General features: G+C 42.6%; 1 protein-coding gene across 11 annotated transcripts in view; it reads left to right on the top strand.

The window, feature by feature from the left end:
* Window positions 1–18498, top strand: part of Ldb2 (LIM domain binding 2) — a 345604-nt gene that overhangs the window by 127824 nt on the left and 199282 nt on the right. For all 11 annotated transcript variants that reach the window (XM_041636613.1, XM_041636611.1, XM_041636612.1 and 8 more), the window contains exon 2: window positions 10743–10845. In XM_041636613.1, the coding sequence (XP_041492547.1) occupies window positions 10743–10845 (103 nt within the window). The remainder of the gene's footprint in view (window positions 1–10742; window positions 10846–18498) is intronic.

Here is an 18498-nt window from a genome sequence, read left to right as displayed (position 1 = left end):
GGAAATAGAAAACACTATCCTGAGTGAGGTAAGCCAGACCCAAAAAGAGGAACATGGGATGTACTCACTCATATTTGGTTTCTAGCCATAAATAAAGGACATTGAACCTATAATTCACGTTCCTAGAGAAGCTAAAAAAGAAGGTGAATCCAAAGACAAACATATCTGCATCAAGTCTTGCCTCCAGGATCCTGACCTGTTCTTGTCCTGACTTCCTTCATGGTAAAGAGCAATGTGGAAGTGTAATCTGAATAAACCCTTTTCTCCCCAACTTGCTTTATGATCCTGGTGTTTTGTCACAGCAACAGAAACCCTAAGACAGTCCCTCATGTTGCCACTTACTTAGCTTGGGACCTTGAGACTTTTTTTCCCTTATTTTTTCTAATTAAAATATAATTATATACTTTTCCTCTCTCCCTGTTTCGCCCTCTAATTCCTCCCATTTATCAGCCCCTTGCTCCATTTTAAAACCATGACTTCTTTTTCTTTGTTATTGTTACATGCAGACAAAGACACACACACACATGCACACGCACACGCACACACACACACACACACACACACACACACACACACACACTTTGCTTGCCCTGTCCATTTAACGTTACTCATATTTATATTTGAGGACTGACCCATTGGTCAGATAACTAATTAGGGACTTATTCTTGGGAACATCTATTTCTCTAGCTCTTAGCATTTCTTTGTTGTCTATTGGTGAGGCCCATGTAATCTCTCTTTACCACTTTAGCAAGTCCATTGGTATTGTCCTTGTGCTGTTTAGGCAGGTATACTGTTGAGGTATCTTGGGGAGACGCTTTCTAGCCCTTTCTAGGAGACACAATCCCATAGCATATTTCCTGGTCCTCTGGCTCTTTTTTTGGCTCATCTTCCTTGGTGTTCCCTGAGTTTTAGGCACAGGAGTGTGCTGTAGATGTATCCATTGGAGCCGGGCTCTCCACGATTGCTTCTCTCTGCATTTGACTAGCTGTGGTTTCTTGTAATGGTTTCCATCTGTTGCAGAGCGAAGGTTCTTGAAGGGGTGAGAGCTATACTTATCTGTGTGTATAGGGATAAATATTTTAATTGCAGGTAGGTATTGTGCTGGCTTACTAGAGTGAGAGCAATAGGTTCTCCTCTAAGATCCACGCCCTCACTAACCTCCAGGAATTTGCCAAGTTTCCGGCACAAGGCATATTTTTCTTCCTTTTGGGTGTGCCTAGGTCCAATTAGAGAGTTGTTGGTTATTGACAAGATGTGAGTCCCCCTTTGCTCCTTAGGGTTATCATGCCCTGCATGCTGCTGTCATTATGGTTCATAGGCATCACGACTGGATAGGTCTACTGTTGGCTTCCTCCCTTGGACATTTGTGGAGCATCTTTCCATACCGTGAAAACTAGTCCCCAGCAGGAGGGTCTCAGGTCAGATCCAGCTTGGTTCCTTGGGAGCTTGTGTAAAACATGCATGGTGCCAGCAATGGAGACTTGCCTTCAGCATCTGAGAAGTCACCAAGGGCAACAGCATAGCCTAGACTGCTTTGGGAATCTCTGGAACTGGCCTTATTATCTACTCAAAACGGGTTTCTTATGCCTGGTCTTGGGGGTTTTGTTAGTCTATATGCTTCTTAGGGGTTAGGTCCATTTCTAAGTATCCTGGAGATGAAAGTTTCTCTGTGAAATTGTGATGATGACCATACCAACCAAAGAGGGACACTGTGAGGCCTGGAATGCCACACGGAATGAACAGAAGTAACTGTATTATTGTTGATTACGAACCTTTCTGTTTGTAAGACACAGAAGAGGCAAGTAGAGTGTGTAAGAAATTGACAGGAACTCAAATGTAGACAGAAAAGATTCTTATTTTCTTCCAACTGTGGTAAGTCTGGTGGCAAAGAGAATAAACACACACACACACACACACACACAGTACTGTTTTTTGATGATCCAAATGCAACATTTGTTATTGGAATATTCTTAATTAATTGTGATTTAATAAAACAAAGTTGGAGAAGGAAATACATGATTTTCTCAGGTATTTTTAGGGAAAAGACACAGATCCGTCTTTTGTTGGAGATGTGTGTGTTTCAGAGACAGGGCTCTCGGGTTTTACTCTACCTCTTTCCCACGGCAGCATCTACTTGCACTGAGTTGAATATAGCAACCCCTTTCTCCAAGGAAAGCCTTGAATTGTGAGCGAAATTCTACAATTCTCCATAGACAGGAACGGTTCACTGTCATGGCAACATGCAGTTTTAGAATGTCTGCTAAGCTGATAGCAAGCGTTTTCTAGCAAGCAAAATACAGTTTAGCTGAGCATAAATGAAATCAGAGTTGATAATTTGAGAAGAAAAACAAACTGTGGAAGGTTTTGTTTCCCATAAAATATCACAAAGATAAATAGAAAGCAGAGAATGGAAGGAAGAGGAGGAAGAAGAGGAGAAGAGCCTTCAAATTTCTGCCTGTATCGATTACGTGCTTCTGTGGTTAGAAACTAGCAAGGGAAAATGGCCCAACATCTTTAACTTTGTTTTTGTGTCTCCATAAACTCTGTGGGGGCCATGGAAATCCTTGCTTTGGGTTGCCTGTTCCATATGGGGAAGTACCCCACATTCAGGACATATATTATTACCTGGATGTTTCAGAGAATGAGATTATTTGGGGGGATGTTTGGATAAAGGTATGTTACCATATAGTAATGAGTTCAAATGTAGGCACAGGATTTCCCCGTCTTTGAGTTTTCTTTGAAACTGGTAGCTGTGCAACTGAGCACCAGTGTGGAACTCCTGGATCTTGGTTTCCTCATCTGTGAAACGGGCTCAGAGACTTGGTGTAAGGGTCTGCTCTGAGGCTTAAGAAGCTGTGTTAGGGGCTGACACAGAGTTCACTGCTGACCGCTATTATTAACATGGTCTGAATAAACACGGTTTATTTTTAAATTCCCAAATTTGGAGGAAAGCTGGTCAGATTAAGATAGCAGAACGATTTCCCAGCATGGCGACTCCTAACCTATAATCTCAATGGCTTGGGAGTCTGAGGCAGAAGGGGTATGACAAGCTTGAGGCCAACTTGGGCTAGCTAAGAGCTTCAGCCACACAGCGAGACACTGACCTAAAAAATAAATCCAAAGCTAAAAGGGAAAGATAAAGACTTGCAGTCCAGGAGAATAGATCCCACGTACCTCCTGAAGTTCATGAAAAGACAGGAGGCAATTTCAGGGGACCTTTCTGTCCCCAAGCTCAGCATAAGAAGAAGACTAACAAAGACATTTAGGAATGCAAGTGTAGCCCCGTTGGCCAGCTTCAGTTTTTCTAGGAGGTTAGCAGACTGGTGTAAATGCAAGTGTCTGAAATGAAGGGAAGATTAGCATAGTGCTGCCGATGTATATATGCACAGGACAGGGTGTCACGAGCTATTCTTCCAGTCCAGAGCACAGGATACTAAAGCCAGTCAACACCCTGGCCACCCCCACCCCCTGCTTTCCCACCCCTTCACAGCCCTCTTTACTTTGACCTGTTTTAGTTTAATTAAACCACGCACACATTTTTAAGGAGTAGACGCTTTAAGTGTGTTTCGTTCTTTGGAGGGGGTATATGCGTACCACGTGATGAGTGGTTGCCATGGTAATTTCTCATTATTGTTGAATTGAAAAATAATTACTCTGGCAAAAATCCCCCATAACCTGTCAGCGCTTAAGTTAAAGATGCCGGGGGGCATCCCCAGTACCAGGATCATGTTTTTGGTGGAGAGGGACAGAGTAGGGATGGGAGAGAATCTGGGCTGGGAGCAAATGTGTCTGTGGATTTTTTTTTTTTTAAAATATAATTAAGGACCTTTTCTCTTGTTTGGCAAGAGTATGCCTCCCGTACTGATGTATGACTTGGCTGCCGGTGGGACTTGGGCTCACCTGTGAGTGAGACAAAAGGAATAAGGATTTTAATCCCTGAAATGCATATGGGGATTATTTAGGGTAGATGCGCTTCGATGGTATTTTTACCTAATTAAAATATATGAGGATTGTCAGCAACAGAGCCCTTGCCAGTGTTCAGTCCTAGCTAACTTTGTTTATTTACCTGGAAGTTGCTGTATGCCATCGTAGTTTGTAGAGTTGGGAAAGGGATCCAGTTTTTTCCTGCTGCTATACATCAGCAGCATGGATGGGAAATACGTGTTATCCGGGAAAAGGCAGGTCCCCCACACAGAAGCCCTGTGACAGGTGCCCAGTTAGATCTGCATGTGTGTTGGGGTGCTGGAGGCTCAGGGCTCCTCTTCTCTGGTCACTGCACAGGACTTGGAAGCATCTGTGATTTCTTTCCTATGACAGTGTCAAGGAACGTCCGCCTTTGGGGTAACAGAGCTCCTAACACACCCTTCTTCTCTGAACTGACAAACTTTTCTTACGTTATCATTCGTTCCTCGGTTCCACTGGTGCCTCTTACACACAGGCATAGATGCTTCTCCTCCTGGCAGAGCCAGCCTCCGCTTTGTAATTACGTGGCTCTTGCTATTGATCCCACTTGGGAACCCATCACTTAAAGCTACTCTTTGTCTCATCTCTACCCGTGTATCCATCCATCAGGCGAGAAAACTTTAATAAAGAAGTCCAAGGTCTTCCTAATTAAAGGACCAAAGAACAGCCCAGCATGTTCTCCACACTCAGGCCACCTCAGGTATCTGTCCCTGAGAAATTCCCACACACTTACAGAAAGGGATGTGATGGAGGGTCTCCCTGCAGCACTGTCAGCCGTGATGGCAAGACATTTGGCATCATTAGGGGGGAAATGTTTTAATAATGTTGAATGTGTTCATTTCATGCATTAGTGTGTGGCTCATATAAGAAAAAAAGGGCCCCCAGGCTATAAAGAGGATAGGTCTCCAAGGGGTTGAGGACTGGGCATGTAGCTCAGTGACGGAACACTGGATAATGCATGTGCAAAAGTCCCAGGTACGATCGCCAGCGGAGCAAAATAAACCAAATAAACCAAGAAAACAATTAAAGTTATGGCACTAACAAGATGGCTCATCAGATAAAAGCTCTGCTGGCAAGCCTGATGACCTGAGCTCAATCCCTGAATCCTATGTTGTGGAAGGAGAGAACTATCTCTGCCATCCACACCTGGGATATGGCAGGGGTGAGCCCTTTCCCTCACACAGTGCACACAACAATTAAATTTAATTAATAATAAAGATAATAAAATTCATGTTTAAAGAAGAATAGTATATTTAAGCATTTAAATAAAACATTGGAAACAATAGGATTGCATATAAATGTGATCAAGTGTGCACTTAAATTAGAGTTGGGCTTGCAAGAGTCATATGATTATTAGGAGACAATTGCTTCCAGGGAGAGGAGAGAAATATACTATATGATATGGAGACCCTGGGCATTTATTTTTATTTATTTTTTAAAGTCACTAAAAATAAAACCAAGTTATCATTTGAATAATATCATTGCTGGATAATGGGCCTCAGATTCTCACCAACCTGTATGCTGCACTCTATCCTTTGAAGTAAAAACAGGCTGGCTCATTCAAATATGGTCAGTAATGTGTTCATGTGCTATAAAGAATCCTACCTGAACTCTGACTTCAGAACGGCAGTGCTGATGAGAGGCAGGTTTGGAAGCCTCAATGCAAACTTCCAATCTGCATGTCTGTGGTCCTGACTGGTAAGAGAGAGAGAAGGGTTGCCATGTGGATCAAAACCTTGATACAAACATTGCCTCCGTCTCTCTGCTTCCGCACTCAGAATCCTCAGACTCCTACAGTACTCTAGGACGAAACTCCTTAGCTGTGGTCAGGAACCTGTCCGTCTCCTGATCCCCTCTTGGTCACTTATTTCTAAGGAAGGAATCTGGCCAGAGATGAAGAAGGTAGCAATGCCCAGTGATCCTCCTTTGCCACAGTCAGGACTGTGCCTGTACATGCTGCAAGGCCATGAGTCAGCAGTAGTTTTCTGTGTTCTTCAGTGGGGCTAAGTGGGCAAGCTTCCCCAGTCCAGGGGCCAGCAGAAGAGAAGAACAAGATTTGGTGCTTGCCCAATCTCCCAGGTCACAAGAACAACACCATAACACATGATGCCTGATGTAACCTCATGGCTAAAAGCCCAGTTTCTACCAGTTTGGATTCTTAGATATTCTGCAGAGGGCTCTAATGTGGTTCAGCAGTCATCTCTGGGCTGTAGTTAGTCATTTTTAGGAAGGCCTAACCTCTTTCTTACATAGATTTATTCTACAAGATTGCCACCTCATCCTAGGAGCTGTAGCAGGCAGCAAAAGAGGAGGTTGGTAACAAGAAACCATGTGTGCATGTGCGCACGTGTGTGTGTGTGTGTGTGTGTGTGTATGTGTGTGTGTATATATATATGTGTGTGTGTGTACGTGTGTGTGTGTGGTCAAAAGAGACCTGAACCCATAAAAGGCTAGAGGAAGGACCATCTTCATGAGAAGCGTCCTTGAGCACATGCCCAGCTGCCTGCTAGCTTCAAACCCTGTGATCTGTTTCAAGGTGGAAAAGAAAAAATCACCATTTCAGCAGAATTTGGATAGAATTAGACAGAGTGTATATAAACTTTCTAACCACTGTCTTGTTTAGTTTTACTGAGTAGCTTCCAGTTTTTGGAATTCAGATTCCTTTTTTACAAGTGATGTAAATGTCAAATGAAATCACAGTGAAGACTCAGAACAGAACGTATCAAGCATTCACTGACTTCAGCTTTCTTCTCAGTCCTCACAGACCACCAGGGTTAGTAGTCCCTTACCAAAGCCACAAACATGCAAAGGAGTCAGTTGCCTTGGCGAAGGTCATTAAGCCATTAAGAGACAGATTTTATATATTCAAGTTAGGGTAACTTGGAGGTTAAGGACATAAATCCCCATAAGGTTGTGAGCTCCACTTGTTGGAGGCAATTAGGGCAGTTATGAATACAAGGTGGTTTATTGCATGTAAAACACTTAGAAATACTGGGTTATAGGTCTCACTCTTAACCCATAGGTCTAGATGTGTGGGCTTTCCACAGGCAGCTTCCTTTACATGCAGCTGAGATGGGACTGTCCAATGTTCAATAGTTAATATTATTTTTTTTCCCTCAGGATCTTTTCCTTCCCTACATTAACATTTGTACCCTTATAATTAAAGATTAATCTAAAAGTTTTGTACATTTGTGCTTATTCTAACTTAAAATATGGTCCAGAAAATTTTAATTTAAAAATGATTGTTGTTATAAGTGTGTGAGTGCATGAGGGAGCAAGTGCATGTGCATGTATGCATGTGTGCATGCGTGGTGTGCATGTGTGTGTGTGTGCATGCGTGTGTGTGTGTGCATGCGTGCCTGACTGAAAACAGGAGTGATCATGCTTTGGCATACGTGCAGAAATCAAAGCATTACTCTCAGGGGTAAGGAGTCAGTTCTTCCCTTCCACTGTGGGTTCCCGGATTGAATGTAGGTTGGCAGGACTGCATGTCAATCACCTTTACCCACTAGGCCATCTTGTTAGCTGTAAACATAGCAAAGAGTTGTTATGACTATTGAAAATCAGCCAAGAAACAATAAATCGACAAACAGTAAGGCTCTCTGGATGACTTTGTCCAGGAATTTTCCCAAGTTGGATTAAGATAAGGTATGGGTATGATAAGAAGTTTTGGTAACTTAGCCAGCAAAAAGGCCAGTCCTGTATGTGCTTGGCAATCTGAACTCAAATAGTCCCTCTTCATGTTTGGGGTGTTCTTTGAAGATGTGTAGTGATACCAGTTGTTCCCCGCTGCTGCCGCGGCCTTGCTCTTTGCAAACCTGTTCTTCTGCAGTCAGTTAGGATGAGGTGACATCTCTCCTTGGGTCACATGCCTTCTGTAACTTCTGCTCACTCTCATGGAAAGTTTTTTGAGAAAATGTAAGGGTATGCACAAACAGTCGTCAGGCTTCTTCTAGTCCGAGCATATCCTTTTTTTCCCAACAATCTCGTATCAGCCTGGGCTCCTTCTTAGTTTTTGTATCGTCCTGATTCTTTTTTTCAGCTGATGTCTCAGAGACCAAGAGTAAGATTGTAGGAGGATGGGTGTGGAGACCCGATCCAGTCTATGGATGCCCAACTAATGAGCAAGGCAAAAAGGTGGTTTTCTAGTTTCCACTCAGGTCTTGGGGTTATTTGCAGTTTTCAAAGAAGTAGTTTAACCATCTGGATTCTAATAGCTAGGAAGCCTCAGACATAGGTTTGTCCAAAGATGGTCCACAGGAGGAAATTCCACGAGTGACGTAGTACCTAGCAAACCTGAGTTTGAGTTCTGGCAGCAAATCAGTACTACAAAGCAGAGATCTTGAGAAACAAGTGGGCCTGAAGCAGAGTGGTCCTGCTGTTTCTCCCTCTCTCTTCCTAGTACCTCATTTCCCCATCCCTAAGGAGGACAGCCAGGGAGGCCTGGCACAGGGCTGCAGCAGAGCAGAGAAGACAGAAAGCCAGACATCCCATGTTCTAAGTCCCCTTCCTACCTTTCAATGAGTGAGGTTACCTGGTAAGTTACATTTCCCACTAAAGGTTTAGTTTCTGTTGTTACAAAGCTCAGAAAATCGTACAAGTAGCTACATTTATTCATGGAATCATTTCTGTTGAGAATACCGTGGACCTGACACCATTCTGAGGACTAGAGGATGCAAGACAGAATCAAAGCTCCTGGTGGCAAGAAGCTAATCTCTGTGTTGAGGAGGAAAGCAAAAACAAGAGATTGGTGGATTACATTAAAAAACACATAAAAAGCAGAATAGCTTTTGGCGAGTGTTGAATACCATTAAGGGTGATTCATTCATTTATTTATTTATTTATTTATTTATTTCTTGGTTATTTAAAGTCAGATAAACTACTGAGTTCATCATTCCAAATGCGGTTTATTTCCCAAACTGATTTCTCTACTTCCAAACTCATGAGCTTTTCTAAATGCTTTAGAAACTTCCACAGTTTATATCTTGAAGTATGGGGGTCTCAGAAACAGTCGAGGGTGTCTTTACATTGCTCATTTGATGTTCTGATAGTGAACTGTGAGAACAGAACTCGTTCCTTACTCGGATGCATATTCTATGGCATTGAACACAGCAAATTAGCAATAAAATTTTTAGAAAGGAGACCAGGGTGGGAGTGATTTTGTATTTACTGTTGTGTTTTCTGAAGGGAGGCGTCGGCCTTAATGCGGCTATTGGGTGGAATTCAGAGGAAGGAGACAGAGAAATTCACTTGTCTGAACTTCTTCCGTTCTGCAGGAGAGGGCGACATCAATCTCCCCAGGCTTCTTAATTGTTCTTGGAAGGAATGAAGGCTCATTCCTGAGGCCTTCCAGTGATGACAACTTAAAGTTGTCATAAGCAGGACAGCTTAATGGTCAGCAGGGTGGTTGCAGAGTCTCTGCCAGGGCCCCAGCCGTGGGGGACCCTCCTGACGCCCCACTCATCTGACAGGCAGCTGGGAGCCATCTTCCCTCCAGTCTGGCACCAAAGCAGACAATCTCTGGAGAAAACATTTGCTTAAGAATTTGGGGGTAAATTGAATGCTAACCTGGACTCACCTCAGCATCTGCTGTGGGTCCCTTCGTCTCTTGGGGACGAGCAATTTGAATGTTCCTCAGCTACATACATCCTTCCTAAAGCGTTTTCTAGATGAACAAGAAAAGACACACTGATGTGGAGATCCTGCATTCCTGGACATTTCTATTCTTCACAATTATTTTAATAACGAGAGTTATTCCCTTAAAAAAAAAAACAACTTTAGGGGCTGGAGAAATGGCTCAGCGGTTAAGAGCACTGATTGCTCTTTCAGAGGACCCGGGTTCAATTCCCAGCACCCACATGGAAGCTCACAACTGTCTGACAATCCAGTTCCAGGGGATCTGACACCTTCACACCAATGTACATAAAATAAAGATAAATAAATCATAGAAAATTAAAAAAAAAAACTTTACCAGGTGTGGTGGTACATGCCTTTGCGCCCTTAATCCCAACACTCAGGAGGCATAGGCAGGTGGATCTCTGTGAGTTCGAGGCCAACCTGGTCTACAGCGTGTGTTTAATCCTCTCCCCCCAACATACACATACTAAAAAAATTCTTCAAGAAAATCCACAGGCATAAGACAGTTGCTTCTGCATTGGTGTATGTGTGTTTGTGTGTGTGTGTATGTGTGTGTGTGTGTATGTGTGTATGACTGATGCGACTGTCTGTTACAATGATATCATTGTAAAAAAAGTAAACTGTTAAAGTCCTTATTTGATCAAATCATTAAAAAAGAAAAATGATAATTGTTGGCCTGGTTGTGATATTGGGTTTTCTATAGGTAAAAATGGACCCAAGACAGCAGACAACAAAAAGCAAACACCCCACAAAAGTCCTAAAGCTACAATTTTAAATGTACTCATATCAAATAACCACCCCTCCATAAATAAATACACAGCAATTGCATTTCAAAGCACTTTTAAAAAATCTCTCCAAATATGTCCTCAAGAATTAATTTTTAGTTGGTTGATTTGGTGTTAGTTTGTCTAGTGAACTGGAATTTGATCCCCATTTGAAGCAATTAATTTGAAAAGTGACCACACACTACCCACCCCCTCCCCAACCTCCCCACCGCATATGCTAAGTAGAGAGCCACAGTTGTTGTTGTTGGTGGTTTGTTTCATTGGTTATCCCCAGCCCTCTTTATCTTGCCCTCTTTGAGGTATTTGAAGCTTTTTGCCTTTGCTTGTTAAGTGAATGACCTACCTGTCTCTTTGCAGGACAGCGACAACCTCTGGTGGGATGCCTTTGCCACGGAATTTTTCGAAGATGATGCCACATTAACTCTTTCATTTTGTTTGGAAGATGGACCAAAGCGATACAGTAAGGAAGAAGTTTATTTTCTTAATATTCCCTTATTTTCGTGACTGTACGAGAACCACGGGGGTCCGAGGATGACACCCTGATCTGACACCTTGACAATAACACCCCTGCCCCGACAATGTGCCTGCTTCCCTCCAAGGCACTGCTACTGAGTAGCAGCCCAACTCAGCACTGTAATGTTTTCATCTGAGGCTTAGTCTGTTTGGTCACTTGCTGATTTAGAGAGTGGAACGGAGATACACCAAACTGCCCAGTAAGTGGGCAGCAGAAGGATGCGGGTTGGGCATGTGTCTTGTCTGCGATTCCCTTTTATCCCTTAGGGTTCATGCTTCTGCTTGTGAAAATTTCCTTTAAAAAAAAAAAAAAACCCTCACCATCACAGGACCAGCCCCATCCTCTAATCCCTGCTTATCTGTGATCTCAAGTATTTATTTGACAAGTGCTATCTTTTCTCGCGCACAGGGGAAGCCACAGCTGCTTTGAACATACAGTTTGGGATTAGTGTTGACAGAATTATAGTTCCTTGTCTTTCTGGCGAGTGATAACTCTGTAAAGATCCCCAAATTACAGCCGGTGGCACCTTGGGTAACAGCTGATCTGTCCTGATTAGGTTCAGCCAACTTGTCAGTCATCAGATTTGCTGGTTGTACTATCAGACCAGGAACCGTAGATACATCAACACAAAAGCAATTAATGTCCACTCAGATCAGAGAGAGACATGCTTTCAGAATCAGCCTTACTCACAGGAAAGGACCTGTTAGGGGGAAAGTGGCCCCATGTCACAAACCCAGATGATGATGATGATGATGATGATGATGATGATGATGATGATGACGATGATGACGATGATGATGGGATTCATGCAACATGAAGCAGTCTGTTCAGAACAATTGACAGGCAATAGGCTCGTGATAAACATGGTTCAGAACACTGATATTGGCTGAATAAGCTCAAAAGTCACGAGGGAATAATGCATCTTCGTTTTTAATATATGGATGCTTTAGAGAATCTCGTACTATCTGGATCTATCGTGTGATAAATTAACTTATCATGCTAACATATACATGTAGTGACTTTGTGGGTCAGGAAAGGAGAGTCTTCCATGAAGGGTTTGTTATCCCGTGGTAACTTGTTCTAGGGGGTTTCTATTTAGGATGTTTGGTGTTGTGGACTTATTTGAATGAAAGGATTGGTATGCCAGCCAATGGTCGAAGTGTTTGATGCCAGCACTGGAATTCCCACTTCATAGCACTGCTGCCTGTCCCCTGTGAGTGCCCCAAGCCACCACAGGCCCTAGAGAAGCATTGCAGAAGCTGTGGGGAACTGAATGAGCTCAGCCGTGCAGCAACTCTTCCTTCTGCTGCCCGGTCAATGGTGACTGATTTTTACCCAAGCAGGCACCGCCCTCTGAGCTGACCTGTTTATTCATTCAGTTATCTGTTTATTTTCTGAGGCAGAGCTCAGATAATTTCAAGTTAACACTATTTTACTATTCTGGACATTGCCAGTTGGAGAATCCTTAGGGGCCCACTCAAAGAACTAGAATTGCCGTGTTAAGCCTGCACCTACGAAACAGATTCTTGCTCTTCCCTCTGTGCACCCTGTTCCCAGGTATCATGCCAGGTGAGGCAGAATCTGTGCTCCTGAAAAGTCTGTGTCCATGCACAGGAGGAAATGCTTGACTGTGAACCATCATTGCCCAGGTTTCTTTGTTTCTCTGAGCCAAAATATTTCCCGAGTGGAGAAGAGAAACAAGGATGATTGACGGGCTGGAGCCGAGTCTCATCAGCAGACTCGCTGACAGCCTGGTGATGTACGCACCCGGCTGATGTGTGGAGCGGTGACAGCTGATTGACAGCCCAGGACTGGGATACAGAGAAGATGAAACTTGCCTAGAACATCTGAAATGCTGTTTATGTGGTGCTCCCGCGCACTGCCGTCTTAGCCCCTTGTGGATGCAGGCACGATATGCCAGACTGGGAAGATGGCTGTCCCTGAGCTAAAAGCTGAGGGTTTTTCCTTCGATGACTGGCAGAGAACAGAATTTTTTGCATTTCTGATAGGAAAATAAGACTTACCTAATAGATTTTTTTTATTTGTAGGAAAATTTCCCCAATTATCCATGCTAAACAGTAAGAAATATCCCTAGGTGATTTATAATCTTTCCTAGAATAGCATATTCCCATCCTCGTCTGTGCTGTTAGAGGATCCTTGCAGTTATGAATATCCTATCCATGAGTTATCCCAGGCCCCGAATCTGTGTTTGCTTATTTACATTTTGTTTGCTCCCTCTTTTCTAATGCTAACTCCAGGTAGAAGTTTTGCTGAGATCTGAGTTCTCAGGTTGCAGCAAGAATGTGCATGCTGTAGCCGGTGTGTAGTAATATTCTGAGTGAGTGAACAAGTAGACAGACATTTAGGGAAATGTTTAGCTCATCAAGTGGAACGGGTGGCCTAACGCGCCTGGACCCAGCTCTCTCAACTTTTTAGTGCCGGGTGAATTTGATCCGTAGTCATTGCTCTGCTGTCATTTTCAAATGCTCTAGGATGTACTGAGATCTACTCTAATAGAAATGAAAAAAAAAATAGCAGTGTAACAACTCTGGCAAGTGATTGTGCTTTGGATGGCACAGTTTTGTTTTGTGACATCATCGCACAGACTCTAAGCTGGCTTTGTACTCCTTCGAAAGATGTGGGTGACTGCATCCATCTTCTGGGTTCTGGGATTCCAAGTCTGCCCTACCAAATCTATCTCATGTGGTGCTGAAGACCAAATCTGAGGTTTCAGACACTTTCCCACCTAAGCTCCATCCTCTATCCCAGCCCCAAGATTCCTTTCCATTTTGTAAAGAAAGAATACATGAAAGTCAATCTTGGAGGGGGTTGGGTGTTGGTGAGATGAGGGGGTAAGGAGGCGAGAGGTGGCAGGTAAAAGGGTGTGTCTGCTAATTACAAAGTCACTTGGCCAGTTCACTCTCTATTTTCTCCTCTGTCTCTGTCTCTCATACACACACACACACACACACACACACACACTGTCCCTACATTGTCCCATAATTAAGGGAAAAGAAATGACTTCATCAATATGCCAATTTTGGGTAACAGATATAAGGATCACAAGTAATTATAATGCTTTTATTCAAAATAGAGGACCCAGGAAGTCAGTGATACATATCCTTAAAGCTCCCTTCATGCCAGCTCTGTGACTCTAATCCAGTGTTTTGTGTTCTTAGTCTCTTCTCTAGGCAGTGCAGAGACAACTCCGTGAGTTAGGTTGACCACCCACTGCTCAAAGCATCTTGCTTTTCTTTGCTCCTCTTAGGCATGTAGCAAAACTGTGTTGTCTGCTCTGTTTTCTCAGGACTGTCACGAACATCTAACAGACATACTCTGGGAGCTTTCTCAGCAGACCTAACCAGTGCCAGCTACATTCTTAGGAAACATGTATATGGCTCAGAATTCATCTGGGAAACATTTTCTGGGGAGTGATTCTGGAGAGAGATACAGAGGACCATGTGTTGTACACATAGAACCTGTGTTTTCCAGGGGAAAGAGTGACCATAATACTACCATTCTGCGTTCTGCCAGATGAAGTGACACCAGCAAAGCACCTAGGATGATCTGTAGCACACTCACCAGTGTCTATTATTACTGACAACAATGAACTGCCTTAGCTTCACCATGCCTTTTGGCCATTCTGTACTGCGGAGGTAGCGAGTCCAGAGGGTTTAATTAATCCGGTTAAAGTTGGGGAGGGGTGAAATAAATGAGAAATGCCATCCTGTTGGCCTTCTTCGTAGGAAAAGAAACTTTTAGGTTGATCCCTGAACTCAACCCAGCTTTATGGTTTGGAAGAAGTCATTTTGGAAGCATCAGTAACTTCCACAGGAAGTGGAAGTTTAGTGAGATGAAACATCAAAAGTTCTTAGCAGCGTTTCAAGCCCTGTGAAAATGTTTCATGAGCCTTAGCCATTGCGAGTAGACCAAAAACCAATGAGCCTATTACTCCCTCTAGATCAAAACCCAGGACATTTTGGGCAAACTTTTGGTTGTTCCTTTAACTAGTCTGTGTAATTTTAGGTCTCAACTGAGGTTGTCCATTATACAGAGCTTATCTTATCCTGATTTCACATCTGGTCTAAAAAATGAAGATTTGTGGAAGACTATCCACCTTCAAGGTCACAACCAAACACTAATCTTTAGCTGTTTGGTGGAAATTTCACTTCTCAAATAAATTAAAATTAAATGAATGAATAAGACAAAACAATTTAGGAACGCCACAGCCACTGCTACCGTTATTCTCCGTACTCCCCAGTTCTCATTAGGTGGCCTGAAGGATTGCAAATTGGTCCCTCTGTGAAGCAATCACCACACACCCTACCTTTTTTTTTTTTTAACCCCCATCTATTTTTTTCTGAAAGCTCTGATGTATTCACAGTATTGACTAAGTTCTTAAGGCTTGGCTTAAAATGTGTTTGTATGTGTTATGTATTCAGACATGTTCCCCTAAGCTATCAAAATTCTCTCAGTCCAAGTAACCTTGCTCTCTCTCCTCACTGCTACTGATTCCCCTCAGCAACCCTTACATGTATTGTGGCTGTAGTACAGGAATTCTAAAACCATTTCCTTCCTGTTTCTCTCTGTCTGTCTCCTCTCCCCTTCATGCCCCCTTTCTCTCTCATAGAATACTGTATGATTAAAAGTATATTTCTGGGAAAATCCCTCCTTGATAGCATGCATAAGGTATTTGAACAGCACACGTGGTAATTACTGTGGCAGGGGTGGGGCCATGCTTTAAAGACTCCTGAAGTAGTAGGCTCTGCAGCTTACTGGGTGAGGGCCATTCAAGGCCAGACTCTGTGTATGTGTCTTTTCTGTGACAAGTATTTCCACAGTGTCCTCCTGAAACCTGGAAGAATACAGTTTCATGTGCCCAGTGACCATAGTTCCTGAGCTACCTCGGGAGACACATAACAGTTGGTCTTGAGGATTTGGTCCTTAATAAAGTAATTTCATTTCCTCAATATTTGTCTTTCTCTCCCAATGTTATGGTCCCAGTTCATACAATATTATTTTGTGACTGATTGAATGTAACGTCAGTATTCTTTTCATCTGCAACCAAGATGTTAATCATGGCCACATCAGATAATATTATGAAATGCATATGTAGTTAGTTCAATGCCAGCCTTGATGAACAAGGGAACATGACTTCATGAGTTAATGAATGTGTACATAAGTGAATGCCTTAATCCTGCAGCATGATGGGCATTTGGAATTAAAATAAAGGTGGGTTTTCACTATTCATTCCTCCACTTGGCACAGAGCAGAAGGATGTCTGGCTTTGGTTAGCTTGAAAACCAGTCCTGTCTTCCAAGCCAGTTGGTGGCCAATTGAGAGAAGAAAAAATGCTATAAATGGAAGTTTAAGATATAAGAAAGAAACTCCCAAACTACTACAATCATGACACCAGCCTGTTGTAATAGGCGGTGGGGCTGTATCCCGCCACCCAGCCGCCCGCACGGCTAGCTTTGTACCCGAAATAATTACACGGAAACTGTATTTTTTTAAACACTGCTTGGCCCATTAGCTCTAGCCCTTACTGGCTAATTCTGATATCCCGATCAACCCATTTCTAATAAACTGTGTAGCACCGATCTTACTGGGAAAGATTCAACATGTCTGACCTGGTGGCTTGCTTCATTGTGTGCGTCTGCCTGGGAGAGGGGAGCATGGCGTCTGCTCCAGAGAGCAGAGCTGTTGAGTCTGAGTTCACTTCCTCTTCCTCCCAGCATTCTGTTCTGTTTACTCTACCCACCTATGTTTTAACCTATGAAGCCAAGCAGTTTCTTTATTATAATTAACCAATGAAATTAACACAAAACAGAAGACTCTCCCCCCATCACCGGCCCATCAGTAGTTGTGATGTCCAGGTCCCATTTTGAGAGAATAAAGTTTTGGTTTTGAAAAGAAAAAATTGAGTGCCAGTAACCTGGTTGGGAATGTATGGTTCTGTATCTCCTTTCCAGGGAAACAAAGAAGGGAAATTGCCTTTGATTGCATTTAAAACTTCATCTGTGAAGAAAGGACTCAGTTGCTCAGAGCTACCCTGGATGGTTAATGACAGGAATGCATCCTGTATCCGTGGCATCTCTATTGCAGAATCACACAGACGTCATTGTCTTCGTAGCACTGGACAGTCTGAGTTACATTAAGTGGCTTTTGGTTCTCTGGTCTCTAATGTGATTTTATTGAGTTTTCCTTTTCAACTGGGGAGATCATTAAGTGTTGATAGATTTGAAGCAAATTAAGTTAGGATCAAAGAAGGTTTCCATTCAATGTTCATTTTGTTACTTTACTGATTCATTGTTTTCTGTGTTTGCTCGTTCATTCTTTCACTCACTCATTTATTAACCCATTCATAACCCCGAGTTTCCACTGTTTGCCTCAGAATAGTGGACATCTTTTGGAAGGAAAGAAATTTATCATAAAAATTTCTGTTTTTTTATCATTTTATTTAAAACTCTTACATTTAATTAGCATAATCAATGAAGATCCTCAGACAATGTATTCTTGTGTCATTAATGGAAAGCCTCAGACTATTCATTAAAAAATGACTTCAGGGGGCTGGAGAGATGGCTCAGAGGTTAAGAGCACTGATTGTTCTTCCAGAGGTCCTGAGTTCAATTCCCAGCAACCGCATGGTGGCTCACAACCATCTGAAATAAAATCTGATGCCCTCTTCTGGCCTGCAGGCACACATGCAGACAGAACACTGTAATCAAAAATAAATAAATCTTTTTAAAAAATGACTTCAGTAATAGATGAACCGGCAGCAGACTGTTGAAGAAAAGGGAGCATGAGCTTCTTCACATTCATGGTTTCCAGTTGAGAACATCACAAATGTAAAAGGAGACTACTTGTTCATATCCTGGCTGCCCAGATCTGAATAATTACACAGAAACTATATTAATTACAACACTGTTTGACCAGTGACTCACGCATATTTTTAGCTAACTCTTACATCTTCAATTAGCCCATTTCTACAAGTTTGTGTATCACCATAAGACTGTGACCTACCAGTAAAGTTCCAGCATTTGTCTCTTTCAGCAAAAACATGGCATCTCCTTGACTCTGCCTACTCTTTCTATATCTCTGTTCAAATTTACCACTTGGCTTTATTTTGCCAAGCCATTGGTCAAAACAGCTTTATTCATCAACCAATAAAAGCAGCACATATTCAGAAGGACTTCCCATATCACACAAGTTACAGAGTGCCCCTAACAATAGATGAAGGGACACTACATCCTCTTATCTCTTACAAATTCCACACTAATGATCATATGAGATAACAGACAGAAGAGTGCTTTCAATAAATGCAAAGTGCTTTCCAAATTAGATGTACAACTGTCCCCATATTTATGACTGCTCTTTGGGGTTTGGTGAGGTTTTTTGCCCTCTATATGTTATAAATCAAGCTAACATGCAATATGAGGTAGTGGCTGAATCTTTTATATAGTGTGAAAATCATAAAATACATAGATTTAAACAAGTCAGATCTCTGACTGCCTTCACCATCTCTGTCAGGAAGTCTGAATGAAGCATAGGGAAAAAATGGACACTATGTGTTTTCTGGAGATTCCTTGACTGAGGAAT

Source organism: Microtus oregoni, unplaced genomic scaffold (assembly GCF_018167655.1).
Source record: "Microtus oregoni isolate MIOR12 unplaced genomic scaffold, Mior012 000049F_ref0000343, whole genome shotgun sequence".
Classification (NCBI taxonomy): domain Eukaryota; kingdom Metazoa; phylum Chordata; class Mammalia; order Rodentia; family Cricetidae; genus Microtus; species Microtus oregoni.
Note: the sequence above shows the minus strand (reverse complement) of the source record. Positions and strands in the feature narration are given on the sequence as shown.